Source organism: Artibeus jamaicensis, unplaced genomic scaffold (genome assembly GCF_021234435.1).
Source record: "Artibeus jamaicensis isolate MK-2021 breed Jamaican fruit bat unplaced genomic scaffold, CSHL_Jam_final scaffold_474, whole genome shotgun sequence".
Lineage (NCBI taxonomy): Eukaryota > Metazoa > Chordata > Mammalia > Chiroptera > Phyllostomidae > Artibeus > Artibeus jamaicensis.
In genome coordinates this window covers 19,971,205-19,992,063 of record NW_026522046.1, presented here as the reverse complement: position 1 = coordinate 19,992,063, position 20,859 = coordinate 19,971,205, and the positions used below count along the sequence as shown (strand labels likewise).

At 36.9% G+C, this 20,859-nt stretch overlaps 1 protein-coding gene across 2 annotated transcripts in view; it reads right to left on the bottom strand.

Moving 5' to 3' along the window:
• Positions 1-20,859, bottom strand: part of ZBBX (zinc finger B-box domain containing) — a 95,569-nt gene that overhangs the window by 50,087 nt on the left and 24,623 nt on the right. For both annotated transcript variants that reach the window (XM_037163268.2, XM_037163271.2), the window contains exon 7: positions 55-213. In XM_037163268.2, the coding sequence (XP_037019163.2) occupies positions 55-213 (159 nt within the window). The remainder of the gene's footprint in view (positions 1-54; positions 214-20,859) is intronic.

The window sequence follows — 20,859 nt, the reverse complement described above, 5'->3', positions numbered from 1 at the left end:
AGTCTCCATGATCACATATGACAGAAAATGTCTACTGTGTTTTCTTCAGCTTACCTCGGAGCTACTCCCCTGCAGAAGAGGTGATTGAGGTTTATTCTGGGTTTTACCAGTGTCTTTTGCACAGTGATTTTCTCTTTTGGATTCATTGGGATTAATTTCCTTTATAAACTGATGGGCGACATCTAATACATTGGCTAATATCTGAGATTTCGCCTGTTCAAAAACAAACAAAACATGACTAAAAAGCCGAATATATAAGCCTCAGTAAATTACATACATGAAATAATATTTTCATTTTTCTATGACTACTGAATTCAATGTTTTAATGTTTAAAAATACAAATTGACACTCACACCAACCAATATAATAGTAAAAGCTGCCAATCTTTTGAGGGGCTAGTTTGGACTCATACTATTTTAAAACATGTCATTTAATCCTAAAAAACATGCTATTAAACCTTATTTAAGCCTTAAAAACGTGTTATTTAATCCTAAAGTCAACTGTATGGTGTAGCTATTTTTATCTCTGTTTCAGGGATAAAGAAACAAAAGCTCTGCGTGTTTAACTGATTCGTCCTTGGTAATGTAATGAGTGGGTGGCAGAGCTGGGAAGTGACCCCAGGAGCATATAATTCTGACTCATAGCCTTCCCACTACGTCAACCCCAAATAAACAGATGTTATTTTATGCACACTATGGCCAAAGAACTAAATGTAACGAATCTAGTAGAAGCCTGAATAAGCAGTAGTAAGTATTCCTTGGTGATAAAAACATCTTTAGAAAATATTAACTACCTAACGGGTGCAGATCAGGAAGTACGTCTACCTGCAGTTCCCTAGTGCTCTCCAAGTTTCTCCTCATATCGTGCCTTTGCTGAGTTTCAGTTACCAGCAAGGCCCTCCATCCTCTACTATCCTCTTTGCCTGGCAGACTTCCCCTTCTCTTTCTGGCCTTGTCCCAAGTTACTCTCATGTCTAGGAAGCTTTCCCTATCTTCCTTTCCCAGCTGTGTGAGGCACCCACTCTCTGTAACCTCTTCAACCCTGAGTAGATCCCTACCAACCTCTACAGTACTGATTTTATATAATCTTTTGGTGTCTACCTATTTTGTGATAGCACATAAGCTCACAGAACAAAAGATGTCTTCTTAAATCTTGGAATGGCCTCATTGTGCCTGGGAAATAACACATGGTGAAAATAGGATGTTGTGGGGAGGGAGCAGAAGGTCTCCAGAATGAAAATAAATGATTGAGAAATATAATTCAAAAAACCTTTATACACACCTTCTTCTAAGTGGCTGAAAAGGAATAGGCAAATCTCAGGAAGGCCCTGTTCTCTGAGGAGTCTCCTATCAGAGCTACCCTGGTCTGGCCAAGGACACTGCAGGATTCTGGATGTCAGCTGAACGTCAATCAAACGATTTCCAGGGGAAGATGCAAGCCCTTCAGTGGCTCTCTGAGAACCTCAAGTTATGAACAAAAGCAATAACTCTTACTTCCTAGCAAATGTCCTAAAAACACAGGAAATCTCCAGCAGGGATCAGCCAGAAGCATTTTGTACTCTTCAATAAAAATATTCCTATTTTTAAATTTTCACCTAGTTATCTATTTAAATAGCTAAGATTACAGCATGGCCTCTTTTAAATGTTAGGATTTGATCCAATTCTGAAATAAATTAGTAAATGTCAAATTAACTAGTGTTACTTCACACTGAATCAGCAAGTTATATACGAAAAATGGCTCCTGTGACCGATGCGCAGATACTGCTGTGCGCATTCAGATCTGTGGTATCTGCTCCAGAGTTCCCAGTGGTCCATCAAAAGCCCAGTTAGACCTATGCGGCCCTTTTTAAAAAAGAAATTCACAATTGTAGTCCATTATGATTGTGCATATTCATTATACTGACTTAGATCTCTATGGCTTTTTTACTCCCCACGTACTCAACCCTGCTGAACTCTACACTGAAAAATGATCAAGATGGGAACATCTATGTTATTTGGATTTTACCACAGTTTAAAAATAATGAGCACATAGAAATGAGAGGTGCATTACATTGTTTATAGATTGAAGCTATTTACAGTTGGTTTAACAAGAAAGAATGAAAAGAAGGTGAGAGAAAAGGAAGTTTCAAGCCTAGAGTAATGCTTTATCCTTCCACAAATACCTGTATTTTTAGTAAATGTTTTTTAAACAGAATAGTCCAATCTAAGCCTGATTTTTAAATTTCTGAAAATAAAGGTCTGTCGATTTCAAAAGTAGTTAAAATATCCAGTTTTTATTTTATCAAATATCAAAATAAAACACAATGGTACTAATTGTATATAAAATTATGATGATAGAATTATCATTCAAGTATGTATGTTTATTTAAACACAAAAGAAAGATTATTCCTGTCCTAAAATGAATCTTGCTATCAATGTTACAATAATTTTTCTAATATTTTAAGGGAACATTTTAAAAGAATATGACATGGCCAAAGATGATTTTATTCTTACATTGCTTACTACTAAAAATATGATAAGCATCGTGGACAATTGATCAAATGGAATGCTGTTATCCAGATGTCTTCACGTCATGTTGATTCTGGAAAAATTTTCTCCTGAAAATTGTACATTGAACGAGTACTTTCCTTGGTTTTAAAAGTGTATATGTTCGCTTTATTTTTCTTATTCCTATAATAGTCACTTCAGGAGAGGGAACAGACACCGACCCCCCATCACTGAGACAAGAAAACTCGAGCTCACAAAACTCAGGTTGAGGCCACTGGACCCAAAACGCCTGGGCTTGATTTAGAGGCAAGTTTTCCTTCTTCTGGCCTAATCCTTTTCCCTGAATTACGGTGACACAGAAAATGTGCTTTACTTATGATTTCTTGAAATAAAGATACACTTTTTAAATTTTGTTTTTAATTTATTTTGTTTATTTTCATGTTTGAGCAAGCACTAGAAAATTGAAGGAATAAAAATTCTCTTTCTGCTCATCTTCTTTTTCATTTGCATATTTGGGGAGGGTTCAGGGGGTAACATGAACTTTGAGAAAATTATCTTTTGAACAACCAAGTTAAAAGTTCTAATTATAGAACAAACTTAAACTATCCGTCTCTTCACAAAGAGGTATATAATTTAACAAAATCAGTAAGATTAGAAACCACAGTACAGCCCTGGCTGCTGTGGCTCAGTGGATTGAGCACTGGGCTACAAATCAAAGGGTTGCCAGTTCAATGCCCAGTCAAGGCACACGCCTGGGTTGCAGGCAGGGTCCTTGGCAGGGGGCACGTGAGAGGCAACTACACACTGATATTTCTCTCCCTCTCTTTCTCCCCCTTTCCCCTCTTAAAAAATAAATGAATACATAAATCTTAAAAAAAGAAACTATAGTACTATCACAGGCTATTTTATAATATTTATAAGTTCTTTCTTATGTGAAAAAAATATCATACATGTTAATAATTTGCAGTTTCCTGTTCTCCAGACCCAATCTCCCATACTCACTCCAGAGAAGAACTGACAACTAATTGTTAGGTACATCTCTCCACCTAGGTAGGTCCTCCCCCTTGGATCTGATAGAGCTCCGTGACAGTTTACTGCGTTGGGAGAAATAGCAATGAGTTTCCCTTCCAATGGCAAGGTGGTAAGAAACAGACTGCCTTCTCTACCCTGTTTACTGTTCAGCAAGCTCAGTAAAAAAAGATGTATGGTGACCTTGGAAGTAACATATCAAATATGGTGAATGGTAAGGTAAAAGTCAGTAAATCATTATTTAAGAGGGAAGATGTCTTAGGAACATACATCCCTACTGAACTCTTCTTAGGTGAGTAAAAAATAAACTTTTATCATCTTAAGACACTGAGATTAAGGGGCCCTTCTATGTAGCAAGCATCACCCTAGCATAGAGCCTCATATTTGGAAACTATGCCTAACCGGATACTGCTTAAACCAGCAAAAATAAAAGTTGTTTTGAAAAGGTGTTTCCCATTAATAGCATACATAAATAGATTATTTCCATGTCATGCCAAAGTTTCCCTGTCTACTTGGAAAGGTGAGTGTTCCTATCATGATTCTATTTATCATTTTAGGCCCAGATCAAATGCTATTCGGTTCCAAAGTACATCCAATTGCATTATAAAAAAATAGCTTTAAAGGGCAAATCATTTAATCTCTCTGAAACAAAGTTTTCCTCCTCAACTAACCATAGCAAAATTAATATGTCTTCTGTGTGATCTTATAAATCCTTGCCTATATCCATACCAGAGCATTGCTCCTTAATGTGTGACCCATAAATCAGCAGCATCTCCATCACCTGGAAACTTTCTAAAAATACAAAATGTCAGGTCCCATTCAGACCCACTGAATCAGAATCTGTAATTTAACAGGTAGCCTGAATGCACATTAAGTTTTGAGCATCACTGTGTCAAAACACTGACTAGGTCGATTGTTTTACAATTGGCTGAATACCGTGATTATGAACTCCCTGAGAGAGGGAACCACGCCTTCTTCTGCCTTCCATACCGTGTTTTACATTGCCCTCTTCCAGTTCTCCTCCCTGCAGCCCTGTCCTTTACACTTCTGCAAAGTGTGAAGGGCATTGCTTAATGCTGGTTAACTTCTTGATAAATGTTGGTTGAATCAAATTTAGCTGATTTTCTGAGATAAAAATGACTAAAAATGCCATTTGCAGATTTGCTCCTTATACCCAAACTAAGTCGATGTCAACACAGGTAACGTAAATGACACCACTAATAATGCACAACAGGGCAAGCCATGTACCTCCCTGTGTCTAAGTATTTGTACCTGTAAAATGCAGACATTGGTTACCTTGCAGAGCTGTGGCATATACATCCCGATGAAAAACACCTAGCAGGGTGATAACAGAATGTAATGCAATCAAATGATTGCTACCATTTTATTTAGATTACAATATACTACTTCTTTGTAAGATAAATTGTTCAAATATCCAGAAAACAGAATTTCTACTGAATTCAGTAGACAGAAGTGAATCTGCAGACTTTCATATAATAAAGAAGTCGGTAAATAATTATATCTCCATAAAACAAATATTAAATTAGATAAATTTGTTAAAGACTATTTCAGAAAATCAACCAAAAGCAAACACCAAATTGAGTATTTACTCAGGGAAAACTGATGTGATATTTGTGAATAAGAGCAAGGCTTCCTTGCATAGGACTGTTCCTACTTCATATCTCCCTTCCCAAGTCTATCAGGGCAACAAGGACAAGACTGGTCTTGCTCAATGGGGAGTGTGCTTGATTTTCAGCAGAGGACAGAATCTTGAAGTTTCCATGGCATTACCAATGAACTAGAAAATTCGGTTATACACGAAGGGGGAAAACCGACAGCTCTGGCAGACTGAGGTTTTGGTGCCAGTTGGGGTGAGCAGTAGACCAGCCAAACATGTAATGGGATCTGCCCGCAAATCAGCATAGAAGATGGAGAAATGGCAATTATCACAGTGAACCTGATAAAAATTCTTGAGCATGACCTAAATAGGTGAACAAAAGATGTGAAGTGGAAGATGACGCAGTAAACTTGATGATGGATCAAGATAAATTATCCAATTTGAAAATCAAAGAAGAAAAGACTGAAGAAAATGAACACAGAGAGCTAGGGAATAACAACAAACACCCAGCATATATTTAGTGGAAGTATCAAAGGAAGAAAATGAGCAAAAATTAGAAATAAATGCCCCCAGTGGGGGAATTTGGGTGGGAGGGGATGTGCAGGGTGAAGGGGAGTAAAGGGGGGGGAAGTGGGACAAAAAAATAAAAATTAAATTAAAAAAAGAAAGAAATGCCCCCAAATTCTCATATTTAATGAAAATTATCACTTTAAAAAGCCAAGATACCAAACCCCACAAAAATAAACATAAAAAGATTCATACCAAAACATAAACAAACTACTGAAATGCAAAGACAATCAGAAAAATTTGAAAGCAACAAGAGAAAATTAACTCATCATACGTAAGCATGCACCAATATGAATGGCACCTGGTTCTGCATCTGAAAACAATGAAGAACAGATAGCAATGGAATGATAGAAAGTGCTAAAAGAAAAAAGCTGCCAGAAATAATTGTATACTCAGCAAACCATTCTTCAAAAATAAAGGCAAAAATTAAGACATTCCCAAGTAGACAAAGTAAGAGATAATTCATTACTAGCAGACCTGCCTTAAAAAGAATACTAAAGAAAGGTTTTATAGCTGAAAGGTATTAAATCCACCAGAAGAAAGGTAGAAGTCTGGGAACATTAATATATGGGTAATATAAAAGATGATTAAATATTTATTTTCTTTAAATATTTAAAGAAAATGTTTAATTTAAGGGCATACAATTACATACAGCAATAACATTAATACTACTGAGGCTTTGTAACCTTGACATATATAGCAATGTCTCAAAGAAGTGGAGAAAAATAGAACTAAAATAAAGCCATTTATGCAATAGTCTACCATAGTAAGTCACTGCTAATGTAAATTGTTATAAGGCATAGATTGTAATACCTAAAACGACCACTGAGTGAATATATGCATATATATGCATGGACATGCACGTGCACACACACATCAAAGAGGGGATTTTAATGGAACAATAAACATATGTGTTGAACACCAAAGAAAGCAGTGAGGAGAAATAAAGGAACAAAGGACATGTATGAAAATCAAATAGTAACACAGAAGATGTAAAACCACCCACACCAATAGTCACACTAAATATAAGAGTACTAGACACTCATTAAGAGGCAGAAATTGTCAGACTCCCATTAAAAGGCAGAAAAAAGCAATACCCAAATATGCGCCTTTTGTGAGACTGACTTTACATTCAAAGACTCATAGGTTAAAAGTAAGGAAATGAAAAAATATATAACTTATATATTATAAAATATGTTTATTAATGTATAAATCAACAAACTATTAATGTATACATTGATGATGTTGTATTAGTATATACATTAATAATATATATTCTATATACCTTGAAATTAATAACCATAATAGAGCTAAAGTGGTATGTTAATAAAAATATAAGACAAAGAGGGATATTTAATAATCATAACAGTCAAAAAACAAGAATATATAACAATTATATATGCAACTAACAGATCCCTAAAGTACATGAAGCTACAACAAACAAGTAAAAAGTGAATAAGTCCTTTAAAAATTACAATTAGAAATTTCAAAACCCCCTTCTTAAAAATTAATGAAACAGCTGGTAGAAAAATCAGTAAGGATACAGAAAATTTAAACAGCTCCATCAAATCACTTGACCTAAGTAGCACTTAAAGAACTCTCAACCTCACAACATCAGAACATGAATTCTTCTCAAGCTCAAATGAGACATTCTTCATGATAGAACATAAAATATGCTCCACATAAAATCAGTAGGAATGCATGAGAATTGAAATAAAAAGCATGATCTCTGACCTCAGCCAATGTTGGGAACTTCTCTGCCTGGTTTCAGGAGTTGTAACTGCCCCCCATGGATAAGGTTGAGTGAGCGACCTCTGGACTGTGATCCACTAAGGAGACAAAGCTTATCTGCCTGGCAGGAGCGCCGCTTCTGCCTCATCCAGCCCTGCCCCCAATGCTTGGTCTGCTAGTCAATGATTAGAAAGACCCCCTCAGAGAGGGGGCCAACCTAAGCCAGATACAATCACTCGGGAGGCCATCAGGGAAGGACTCCAGGGGCTGAGGCAAAGAGGGAGTGATGGACCCTCGCCCCCCGGCTATTCTGACATAGCCTGATCCCCATTTCCATCTGGGAGAAGCGCTTCCTGGCTCTAATCCACTTAAGCCTAAAAACCTATGTCCAGGAAGGCAGTGCAGCCCTTTGCAGGCTAGAGCAGATTCCAGGGTGATCCAGGCATAAGAAAGAATTCGTAAAGTCCTGTGAAGTCTGCTTTGCTAAGAGTGCTTTCATTCATACAATAAGGGTCCAAGCATGAAATGAGCATGTCTCCCAAAGTTTGTGCAACCCCTTTACCTGATAGACACTACTCAGATTAAGGCCTTAGATTTCTTTGAAATGTTATCTATTGTTTGATCCTTGCCACCTGACATTGATTGATAAGCTTTACCTTTATTCCTGTGTGTTATGAACCTAATAAAAGCCGTTGAGGAAGGGGTTCTTGGTCTTTCTCCTCTGGAGATTGACCACCTCTCCTCCCCAAACAGATCATGTCTTGGTAGTTTCATTTTCATCTGTGGTGGATGGGGGACTTGCTGGCAAAGTTGCCCCCAAACAAAGAAATTAAAAAACCAGCAGCTAATAATTTTGGGAAGTGACAAAATGTTTAGAAGTTAAACAATTCACTTTTAAGTAACCTACAAATAAAAAAAAACAAATCACAAGAAAAATTAGAAAATATCTTGAAGTGACTGAAAATTAAAAAACACAACATATCAAAAGGTGTGAGATACAGTTAATGGAGTGATTTGAGTAAAATTTATAGCTTTATGTGCTTATTTTAAAAGGAAGAAAGGCCTAAAATTAATCATCTAAGCTTCACTTCAAGAAGACAAAGAAAATAAGTACAAAATAGGTGAAAATCAGAGAATAAGGATAAGCATGACATCAATGCAATAGGAAAGGAATAAATTTTAAAATTAATGAAACTAAAACTTGGTTTGTCGAGAGTTGAAAATTTATAAAGCTTCAGCTAGACTGACCAAGAAAAAAGAGAACATACAAGTTAACAAAGTCAATAATGAAAGTAGGAACATCAGTATAGATTTATAGAAATTAAACAGATTATAAAAAAATTGAGCCCTGGCTGGTATGGCTCAGTGGATTGAGTACAGGCTGTGAACCAAAGGGTTAATGATTCGATTTCCAGTCAGGGTACGTGCCTGGGTTGCAGGCCAGGTCCCCAGTTGAGGGCCCGCAGGAGGCAACCACACACTGATGTTTCTCTCCTTCCCTTTTACCCACCCTTCCTCCCTGTCTAAAAGTAAATAAATGAAACCTTTAAAAAAAAGAAATTGGGAAAATTTATGCCAACATTTGAATAACATTCAGTGAAAGGAATTACCAAAATTAACTTAAATATAGAAAATCAGATAGAAGGTAAATGTTTGAGTTAATAATTATAAATCTTTCCATAAAAAAATCCCAAACTCAGACTGCTTCACTGATAAATTATACTCAATATTTAAGGAAGAAATTATACTAGTCCAACACATTTAGAAAAACACATTAGGAAATTAAAGAGTAAATAGTTCTAAACTCATTTTATGAGGCTAATACAACCCTGATAGCAAAGTAGATAACCATGCTCCAAAAAAATAAAACTACAATCCAATAACCCTCATGAACATAGGTGCAGATTCCCTTCACCAAGTATCAGCAAATCCAACCCACCAGCACGTAAAGTATGCATCATGACCAAGTAAAAGTACATCCCAGTAATGCAATGTCAATTGAACATCTGAAAACCAAGTAGCATAATAAACCATATGAATCAAAAATACAATAACATAACCATTTTAATAAGAGCAGAAAATAATCACAACAAAGAACACAAAGTCCTTGTGTATTCTGATAGAAGCATCTACAAAAATCCTACACTAACATCATATGAATACGATGTTTTCAATATGTCAGCTATCTCCCAGGTGGTATAACATTGATTGTTCTGATTGTTCTCAGTTAATGTCTCAATTTGATCGCTATCAACTTCAACTGACCTACCACACTGTGGAGCATCATCCAGGGATCAATCTCCAGAATGAAACTTTGCAAACCACTTTTGACACGTTTGATCAGTCATAACACCTTCTCCATAAACTGCACAAATGTTTTTCTGTGTTTCAGTTGCATTTTTACCTTTTTTGAAATAATAAAGCATAATATTCTGAAAACATTGCATATTTTCTTCCATCTTCAATATTAAAATGGCTACACAAAATTCACCAATTTTAATGTTTTTTTAATGCATGCTGGCATGAAAGCTGCCACAATACAATCGAACAAAATTGTTTTGAATGAAGTTCAAGACAGCTAAGAGCTACTGAAACAATCTTACAGAAAAAAACAGATGAACTTTTTGCTAATCCAAAATTAAAAACAATTGAAATCAGCACTTCACAGAGATATTTGCACACCCAGTGATCCTAGCAGCATTATTTGCAATAGCCAAAAGGTAGAAGGAACCCAAGTGACATCAATAAATGAATAAACAGAATGGTATACAGGTTACAATAGAACATTACTTAGCCTTAAGAAGAAATTGACATCTCATAATATAAATGAACCATTAGAAAATTATGCGTTTCGAATGGAAGGACAGATAAAGTGCTTCTCAGATAAGATCAAATTCAAGGAGTTCATCATCACCAAGCCCTTATTATATGAAATGTTAAAGGGACTTACCTAAGAAAAAGAAGTTAAAGAAACATGAACAGTGAAAGGACAACAAACTCACAGCTATTAACAACCACACCTAAAATGAAAGCAAACTAAAAGGACAGCTAGATCAGGAGTGGAAACATAGAAATGAAGATCTCAAGGAGGGTTAGCAACAGGGGAATGGGAGGAGGAGAAGGGGGGAGAAGGTACAGAAAATAAGTAGCATAGACAGTAGATAGAAAATAGATGGGGGGGGGCAAGAATTGCATGGGAAATATAGAATCTAAAGGACTTGAGACACATGGTCATAAACTAAAGGGGGGTAATGGTGGGTGGGATGGGGGGTAGGGTGGAGGGGAATGAAAGGGGAAATAGAACAACTGTAACAGCATAATCAATACAAAAATAAATAAATAAATAAATAAATAAATAAATAATGAAAAAAAAAAGAAAATTATGCTAAATAAGCCAGTTACCAAAGACAAATACTATACAATTCCACTCATATTAGGTATGAAGAGTAGTCAACTAGGTAGAAACAAAGCAGAATGTTATTTCATGGGTACAAAATTTCAGTTTTACAAGATAAAGTTCTGAAGATTAACTCCACAATGATGTGAACATACTGAACCATATACTTAAAAAATTATTTGTAAATTTACACACATTTGTAAATTTACTTTTAAAAATGTCTGCCCTCTGAGCCCAGTTTCCTTGGACTGGAAGTGAGCACCTGACCCAGAATGATTTCATGAGAATTTAGACTTAGAATCAAGAAAGCGACATTTGGTCTGTCTTTTAGTGATCCTCTGTTATGTCAATGCATAATTTGTTAATGAGAAGAAAGCAATACAGTAGATACACAGAAAAAAAGGCTGGAAGTGAAGAAGGAGTCTCCCTGGGCTGGAAACCACTTCTCAGTTCCCAGTCCTGGTTCTTACCGTGACTCAGCCACGTCATCACTACTCCCTTGCATCTGTGAGGCCTTCGGCAACAAGAAAAATTATTTTTTGCCCAAGCTAGTGTAAAGACATCTAAATACAAGGATCAGTGCTTCCCATTTAGGCAGCAAGATTTGAAAATGTAGGGAGGTGTTTTTGGTTTTCGCAATCATGAGAGAACATTACTAACATTTATAAGGGGTAATAACCAGATTTAGCAAATTCTGAAATGTGAAGGATGGTACACTTTAAGAAGAAAAGGTCCTGCCCAAAATACTCAAGAGCATTCCCTATGCAGAGAAAAACATAGATGTAGCCTTACATTAGCAACAATTTAAAAATTACAGAAACAGTGAAAATAAATCATCACACCACCATATTGAAAAGTAAAAAATACAGGTTTCTTCCACAGCATGAAGAGTACTTCCCAGGGACAACAGCTATTAACCGTTCGACATATACATGTGTCTGTGGCCTTCTGTCTCTGCTTGGAAGGACCCATCTAGATTTGCAACACAAAACAAATTATCTTTCACTTGCCAATATAAAAACTATTATTTTAAATAATGAGCAGCCAGTGAACAAGAATGTGAAGGTTATTGTTATCAAATACTTAAAATAGACAACTATGCCTATTAAATATCATAATACTGTGTCATATCTATTAAAAAGATATTTTCAAATTTTCAAACTCAAAGATAATATGGACATGTTCTGAATATGGACACTTATAAATAAAGTACTAAAAGATATCAAGAGAAAGCAGAGAGGACTAAAAATGATTAAAATTACCTGAGCAACTTCTGCTCATGCTAAAAATGTTTATAAACTAAACAAAAACAGTTTTCAGGGCACATAGTAAATCATGTATCTCACTGTAGAACAGAGTAGAAGCTTAAACTAAAACCAAAGAATGTGATTTACTGCCAGCGTTCCCAAATTCCCCCCACATCCTTCACTACATGGCGTGATGGTAGGATTTCATCTGGTTGCAGTTCGAAATTCTCACCTGAACTTTTTATATGTTCTCCCCAGAATGATATTATCTTTCAAATTACACTCTAGAAGAATTCATCACTCTGACAATGTGTCATTAATCAAAGTAAAGAGAGTTGATATTTTATAGCATTTTGGGATGGATGGCACCTTGTAGAAGTTTAGGTCCAAGAGTAAAAGTTTTAGTTCAGTTAGAAAAATGATGCACTCTATGATGGGGTCAGTGCTTCCGAGCTCCACCTACCACCACCATTGCAAACCCAGACTATCCAGCAACACATATTGGCGATCACATATGTGGACATTGCCGTGCCTCCTCATGTGACCGGGAGGCTCACGTGTAATTTGGATTTATACGGTTTCCTGAGTGTGAGAAAGAAAATGCTGCAGTGTCTCTGTTCACGGTGTTCACTTTCACCGATCTTCCAATCACAACATTTTAGAAGAGATTTATTGCAACCACAGCCTTGCATTAGAAACTGAACACCAATCTCTGCAGGAGAGTTCTGCGATTTCATTTGTATATGCTAAGTCAAAAGATAGAGGTAGGGGGAAATATCCACACAGAGAAGAAAAAGTGTTACAGCGGAAGAAACATTATGAATTCATTGGCCGCAGTGGTTGTTGGAGTTGCATATAGGTGGACTCGGATAGTTTTAAATGATAAATCATTTCAGGAAGAACAAACTGTGCACTAAATGGAATTTTTTTAAATTTCACATAAATAATTTCACTTGTTTGTTTGTTTGTTTGTTCTGGCCTGGCTCTTAATAAAAACACCCCCCCTCACACATCAGGAATATGCTCCCCAGCACGGTCTGCCCTGTTTTCTTTGCTGTGAAATGCTTGGTAAGCATCTGGCAAATAGAAGTGCGGTATCAGTAAAACTGAGGAGTTCTACTGATTCTTAAATTTTTCTTCTCCAGCACATTACTGTTTGGAGGCAACGGGGGCAAGCTGTCTCCCAATGAAAGCCAAAACCTTGGCCATCAGTGTATGAGGACCTTACGAAGAAAGTTGAAAATATATAGCAGTGAGTCCCCTTAGTGCGAGTACTGATGCTGAACGGTTTGAACAACCGTGTGCTCCACTTAGTTAAGCTACTGGGGAAAAATAAGAATGCAAAGAGGCTATAAAGACACTCCTTGGTTTTAAACAACTGATTTATAAAGGAAGCAGCAGTTTGATTGAGATTTTGCATTCTGAGGAAAATGATCTCTGTTAGAAGCGATTTGCTGCCAGGATTTACACCACAGAGAAGGAACACAAGTCCTCAAGGCACCTGCCTACATTGGTGGGTTTTTTAATCAGGCTGGTTCACTGTTTTTGTGAGGGTACCAGCTACAAAGTGCCACAGGGATTGAGGGGCCCTCCCCAAAGCGTCATTTTTCCCTAAACCCTGTTAGTTAAGAGGGTGATTTTCCAAAATGGGACACTGTTCAGAAATCGTATCTTCAGTGCACATGTGTTTCTGCCCTAAAACAACATACAAATTTGTATCGTTTTACAGTAGAAACATATGTACACTAAAGAACTGTGCTTCAACTTACAGCAGCAATTTTTATTAAAAATTATAAAATCTTTGCTCAAGATCTATTTATTCAAAGAAAACTCTACAAATTATTTTGCCAGCATATTGCGATTTATACATCACATTGAACACAGTGCATAATGACAGTCCAAGGATCCCGTTAACTAAAATCAATAACACATCAGGCTACATCTCTCTGAGCCAGAAACTATGTGGAAGAGAAGGAACCCTGACTGCACCCAGCAGACAAATTCCTCAAATTACCATAGATCTATGATAAGATGCAATGATACCATTAAGTTTCCAGTTAGTAAAAATATGTCTGCAACTTGAAAATATTTTACTTATAAAATACATAATGTTAAACAACCTAATTCATTAAAGAAGAATGAAAAAATGATCTTTCTCTTTCAGTTTTTCTACATTATTAAAATATATCTTCTATTCTTAGAGCATAATGCTCTTTTGCTTTTCTGATAAATCCATTCTTATAGATCATCTTAATACAAATTTGGGTCTGTATGCTTTACCACAGAGTCAAATCTGTATTTTCCATGAAAGTTAAAGAGAACTATATCTGTAAATCATTTAACCGAAGGTTATGTCTACCATAAGGATGAAAAGAAAATAAGAAAAATGGTAAGTTCCAGCCAGCTCAAAAAGTAGAGAAGCTCAGGACAGGGTTTCCATGTGCCAGAAACTAAAAAACCAAAACCAAATTTGAGTAAAAATCATCACATAAAAAATGAAAAAACAGATGCAAGCTGAATATTGACTTGGTGAAATCAAACTGCAGCAGGTGCCAACTGAAGCTTCGTGGACATCTCAGACCGTGAGATGACTCGGGACACATAGCACCCTTTCCCCAACGCCAGAGCGAGAGAGCGGAGGAGCTGTGACCCCAAACCCTTTGGAGCTCCACCTTAACCCCAGGCTGGCTGCTTCCAGCCTTTGATTCGAGAAGGGCACGTGTGTCACTGCTTCAAACACCGAGGTCACATGTGCTGAACTTAACTCTAATCAATTCACTGAGCTATTCTAAAGCTATATATACAGAATAAACTATATACTCATGTGTAATGTGTTTTAAAAAGTAAAATAAAACTGTAACAGGGGAACTTACAACAGAATCATGTTTTAGATCCAGTTCTGCTCATCACATTTCTAAAAACAGACATGATATATGCATGGGTAGTCCAAAAATATCAGTGGTATAAAAAACTTCTTAGTGCAAGCCAGACAGGAATCAAATCCTGGAAGTGTGAAATTCATGTGGCTGAAGTTGACTGCTTATTTCAGGATCATTTTAGTGGAGCTTTAAGTAACGAACAAAAAGGACCCTCAGATTTACCATCTTATGAAGGTCTAATGGAAACTGCAGGTTTTATTCATCTCAGATCTATGTATTATTATTCTGTCCCCTGACCTGGACACACACCACTGATATAACTGTTGTTTGCTGTTCAACAGACAATACATGACAAATGAAACTAATCTGACTCTTCATTTAGTACCACCATAAACTAACATGTGGACAGTAGTAAAATAAAACAATGCAGTTAAAATATTTTAAAACAAGGCAAAATAGCATAAAATAGCTCAAAAGGTGACATTTGTCAAAAATTTTAAATATTTTGGTGTCAGAAAATAACAAAATGTGATCTCAGTCTAAGTAATTGTGCCTTTCAAATTGTATTAGAACATTTAAAAATTCTATTTAGAGAGCACTCCTAAAAGTGAGTCAGAATAGCAACAAGAAAACTATGCAGGAAATTTACACCTGCAATCTGCTTTCTATTTGCAGTTTTGATGCCATATAATTATGCACAATATTAATTATCTTAGCAAGTACTTACTGTTGTTTCAAACTCATATTACATGAAAAATGCATCCAGATGAGTTAGCTATTTTCAGCAATTACTTATATTTGAGTTACATGAGCAACAAATTGTTGTATATGCAATGCTTTGAATGAGAAATATTAGTCAGATTAGAATAATAGTCATTAACAATCAATCAATAATCCATTGTATCTCATTTTTATATATAGCAGTGCTGTTGTATCACAATTAAATGATTTTATCCCATTAAGGCCAATGAACATGACTAAAAGTAAATAAAACTACTATAAAATTTGCCAGACTCCATGATAAAACTAGAAGGTAACATAAGTAGTACATGGAAATCACAAAGGCTCTTCAAATATCCAGCATCAATGTGATCGACTAAAGATTTAGACTAATGATCCGTATGGTCCCCTGCAAAATTCAGATTCTATTATTCTCAGTTTAGATGAAGAGAAAGTCTGTAGTTTTCACTGTTTTTCCCAAAAGCATTCCAAAATATACATTGCTATAATACTTTGGAAAACAGCCCTGAAGCCAAAAGTAGTTATTTCATAATTACTTTAGATTCATTATATTTAATATTACTTTGTTTTCTAGTTTCTAAATTTAGATGGTGTGGGAACTGTACTAAATTTTTTATGTATACTGACTAATAAAACCTAATGTACAGAGCACTTGCCAAGAGCAGAATGCTTTTATATCTGTTGCCGTTTCATCCGACCCATACGACCACCCTGGGAGTCTCTGAGCTTGCATACATGAGTCTGTCTTGAAGATTCCCTCAGCACCGATATCACTGAAACCCCGCCTCTCCCCTCGACACCGACTCGGGCTGTCTCTGCCTCAGACCCTTGCACTCCATCTGCCTTCTGCACTGCGTCTGCCACTTGCTCCCTGGACCACCATGTTCTCCAACTCTTCTCTGATGCCAGCAGAAATCCTTTTCTCCCTTTCCCATGCTCCTTTCAAATGTCCTCTTTTCTTTTCCTCTAGCTTTTCTTTAGTGCTGGCATCTAAAAGGCCATCGCCGCACATGTAGATTCACTGATGTGCAGGCTAAGAGTCCCATACCTAGATGTTCTCAAAGTCCTTGTCCACCTTTCCTCGGGGAAGATAGACAAATAGTCCATAAGCTGTTTGACATGGTTAGTCATTGGAGAAATGCAAATAAAAACTACCAGGAGACATTCCTTCGTGCCCACTGAGGTGCTAGAATCAAAAAGACAGATAACAAGTGTTGGCTAGGATGTGGAGACATCAGAACTTCCACACACGGCTGATGGCAGTGCAAAATGGAGCGGCCACTTCAGAAAACATCAGGCAGTTCCTCAGACAATTAATGGTAGAGTTGCCACGTGGCCCACTGCTGGAGACATAGCTGAGAAAAAACACATATGTGCACACAGAACCCTGTACACAAACGTTCATAGCAACATTATACATAGTAGCCAAAAGGAAGAGACTCAAATGTCCATCAAACAATGAATGGATAAACACAATGTGGTATAAACAAACAATGGAATAAAAATAAGGTACTGACATATGTCAAAACCTGGATGAACCACAAAATATTCTAAGTAAAAAAAGCCTGACATAAAAAACACATGTTATATGATTCCACTTTTAAGTGGCCAGAATAGGCAGAAAGTAGATTAGTGGTTGCTAAGGAACCGAGGGAGAAAAACAGAAGGATGAAAGTCGTAGCAAACGGGTTTCTTTTCAAGGAGATCAAAATGTTCTGAAGTTAATTGTGCTGAAATTGGTTGTGCTGATCTACCACAATCCATTGGATTGTACAATTCAGATGAATTGTATGCTGTGTAAATTATATCTCAAGAAAGCTCTTTGTAAAAAATTCAAGTCAATGGTTCTCATGGTTGTGTTCTTCACTTACCTTTTTGGTACCCCACCTTTCTGATTTTTGACATGCTGGTTAATTAAAGACTTAACTGCAATGCCCATCAAGTAGTTTGCCTGGGTTCACTAAACTTTCAGACACACAGGGCTGCCATCAAACCAGTCTTCGCATCTGTATGCTCAGAAGGAACAGGAACAAGAGTTCGCCAACAGGACAGGACCTTGCGGGGTTGGCGTCTTTCAGCAGCTCATGAAGAGGCACAGCCCAGGGAGCTGAGGGACATGCCCCCCTTAGAAGCCTTGTTTGTCGTTGGCGTTAACCCCAGTCTGCAGGACTGTCCACAGCACGTGCTCCAGCTGTACAGCTCACCGCCCTCAGGGAGCCGTGTCTCCCTCCCAGGATTTAGTGTTCTCCCATTTAGGCGCCACTGGCCAATCAGGAGTCATGTGTTTCACAAGTCTAGAAACACAGTTGACATTACTTCCTTTATCTGTTTCCCAGGGAAAGAGCCAGAAAATTGACTAAATGTCAAATTCTCATGCTAAAGACACAGCCCCCTTCCTCACAGAATTGAAAGTGCATCAGAAGATATAAAAGAAGGACTGGTAAATAACAGCACAGTTTTTAAAACCCCTTGACAGAGAAAGTACAAAGTAATAATCATATTGAAGGACAAGGAACCGAGACTTGTGGCATAAGAAATAAGCCTTATTCCCATTGAAGAAATAAGTGAAACATGCAGTACTCAGTCAGGTGTGCCTGTGTGTGTGCAATGCTTTACTTTTAAGTGTAATATGAACAGTGAATATATACAGTTTTAGGATATATATACACTGAGACCCTAAAATCATGTCAATTATAATAATTCCCTTCTGAGAGAATATTTACTCCCATCCTTGTATTTCTACTTTATTGGTGAAACTTTGGGAGAAGAAAGTGAGCCTTCTGCCCCTTCCAGGTTCTCTAAGAGCTGCCTGACCAAAGAGGGGTGGTTCCCAACTGGATGTCGGTCTGTTAAGGAGTTTTACTGGGGAGGCCTGCTCTGCCGAAGGGAAATGCCTACAATGTGATGGCGAGGCTGGAAAAAAGTTCAATTCAAGAAACTACCAGGAAATTGAATTTGTCTGTGCACCATTCACGCCACAACCAGCAATTCTGATGGTGTCCGTAGTAAAATTGATATTTTGATTTCTACCTTTTGACTCTAATATCTATTTCTCACTTGGTTCAGAATTTGGAAAGTAAAGAAAAAGATGTTATATATTGGCCTTCAAAATTACAGCTCTGAATTACTCTAAATTTAGGGCAATGATTATCTATCATTTTACTCAAAATCACATATCGTAATGGGTCCGTTTCCCCGAGAAAAGAATTCTAAGATTTGTCTGCCTGACTTTTACTACTCTGCGAACACCCATGGACAAGGGAAAGAAGCAGAAGCAGGCAAAGAGAACAGCTGAATTCAGTGCAACTAACTGCCAGTCCCAAGGTGGGGAGCTTTGATGGCCCGACATAGTTGTTAACAACTGAGGTAAGTGAGCTGCTGGCAATTTGTACCCTCCCAATGACCAGAAATTGGACTGCGAAATGGGCTGCCTCCACGGATGGGGTTTAGGCTCCGAAGTCATGGCTCCCTTTGAGCAAAGGTAATCCCTGGGGAGAGACTCAGCTCTGGTTCATCCACAGGCAACACTCCAGGCAACTCGTGAAATGTCTCAGCCCTAAAGAGTAGAATCAGGGCGGCACATCACAGCATCTGCAAATATGTGTCTGCACGGCATTTAAAACTGGCCACAATAAGGTCATCCTATTAAGGCAGCATATTATCCAAAAGGACTAGCTATGACTCAAAAATACTGTATTATGAGAACTGATGGGTGACTTCCAGAGGTGGGATGCAGAGAGGGCAAAAGAGGGAAGGGGATCAAAATGCACAAACTTCCAGTTATAAAACAAGCCATGGAAATTTAATGTACACATGGTGAGTGTGGTTTGTAATACTGTATTGCCTGTTTGAAAGTTGCTAAAGAGTAGATCTTAAAATTCCTCATTGCAAGAAAAACACATTTTTGTAACTGTATAGTGACGAATGTTAACTTAGACTTATGGTGGTGATCATTTGCAATATACAAATGTTAAATCATTATGTGGTAAAACTGATTTGTAAATTATACCTCAATAAAAAATAACTATAATAAAAAATGCCGTATTATTTTAAATAGTAACAGAATAATGACAATGTGAGCACCAAAGCTAGTATTGGTCATTGTCAACTAAAGGAGAACAAATCGACCAGAGTCAGTCAGCACAGACTGTACTCTGATAATAACTGAGGTTCTTCCTGATACTTCCCTGTAAGTGTATTCAAACAAGTATATGTTGCCACTTACATCTATATTTATGTAGACATACCTTTCATTGGAGATAAAAATGTAAGAGGCTGAATATAAATGCCTCGATTATTGCTTCTCCCTCACCTCCTCACTTTCCAAGATCTCTCCTTTCCACTCCAGAAAATCCCCATTCCAATTAAGAAAATACACGTAACAGAATCGGTTAATGATTTCTTTAATCCCATCTCTCTTTGTGCGAACAACACTTCACAACGAATGTCTTTGTTTGTCTCCCCCATAGTTTCCATTAACTCCGATTAACCTTGTCTCTTCTGTTTGATTGTTAAAAGGAAATAAAAATGCCGGATATACTAAGGCCTTATTTTTCATCAATATGAGGCTTACACATGAAGATAACCTTTTTTAAAACTTTGTCATTGAAAATCATCCTAAATATAGAAGTAGAATTTTCACCCTTAGTAATTACCCTTGTACACTTACACTTTATTTTGCAAATATTTAGTTATTTAATATAATAGAGTTTGGAGGAAGTAAAAATAAACTGGTGTCAGACTCATTGCCAAGTATAAATTAATTGTAAATCAAAAGAAAGGCCTTGTGAAGTTATAATGTTAGTCAACATGGAAGTGGTAATAGTTTGCCTTCAATTTTTCAGCAATTTATCTCATAAGTAAAACAAGAGAAGCCAGAATAAAATGGTCCTTATTGACCATGGACTTTGTACAGAGTCAGTGAGCTATAGGATGGGGGTTTAAATGATTTACAACAATCAAATTTTGCTATGCTTTATAACTACCAGAAATGTCAGCATAGGTAAAGAATGTAAAGCACAGCAGCCATTAGCCTAGTAGGTTTACTATTTATATAGTAATGATTAATATTCAGATATCAGATATGCACCCTAACTTCTCAGATCAGGTATAAATTCAGCGGTCAATTAAAAATCTTAATTGATAGTTACTTGAGGTGACTTTG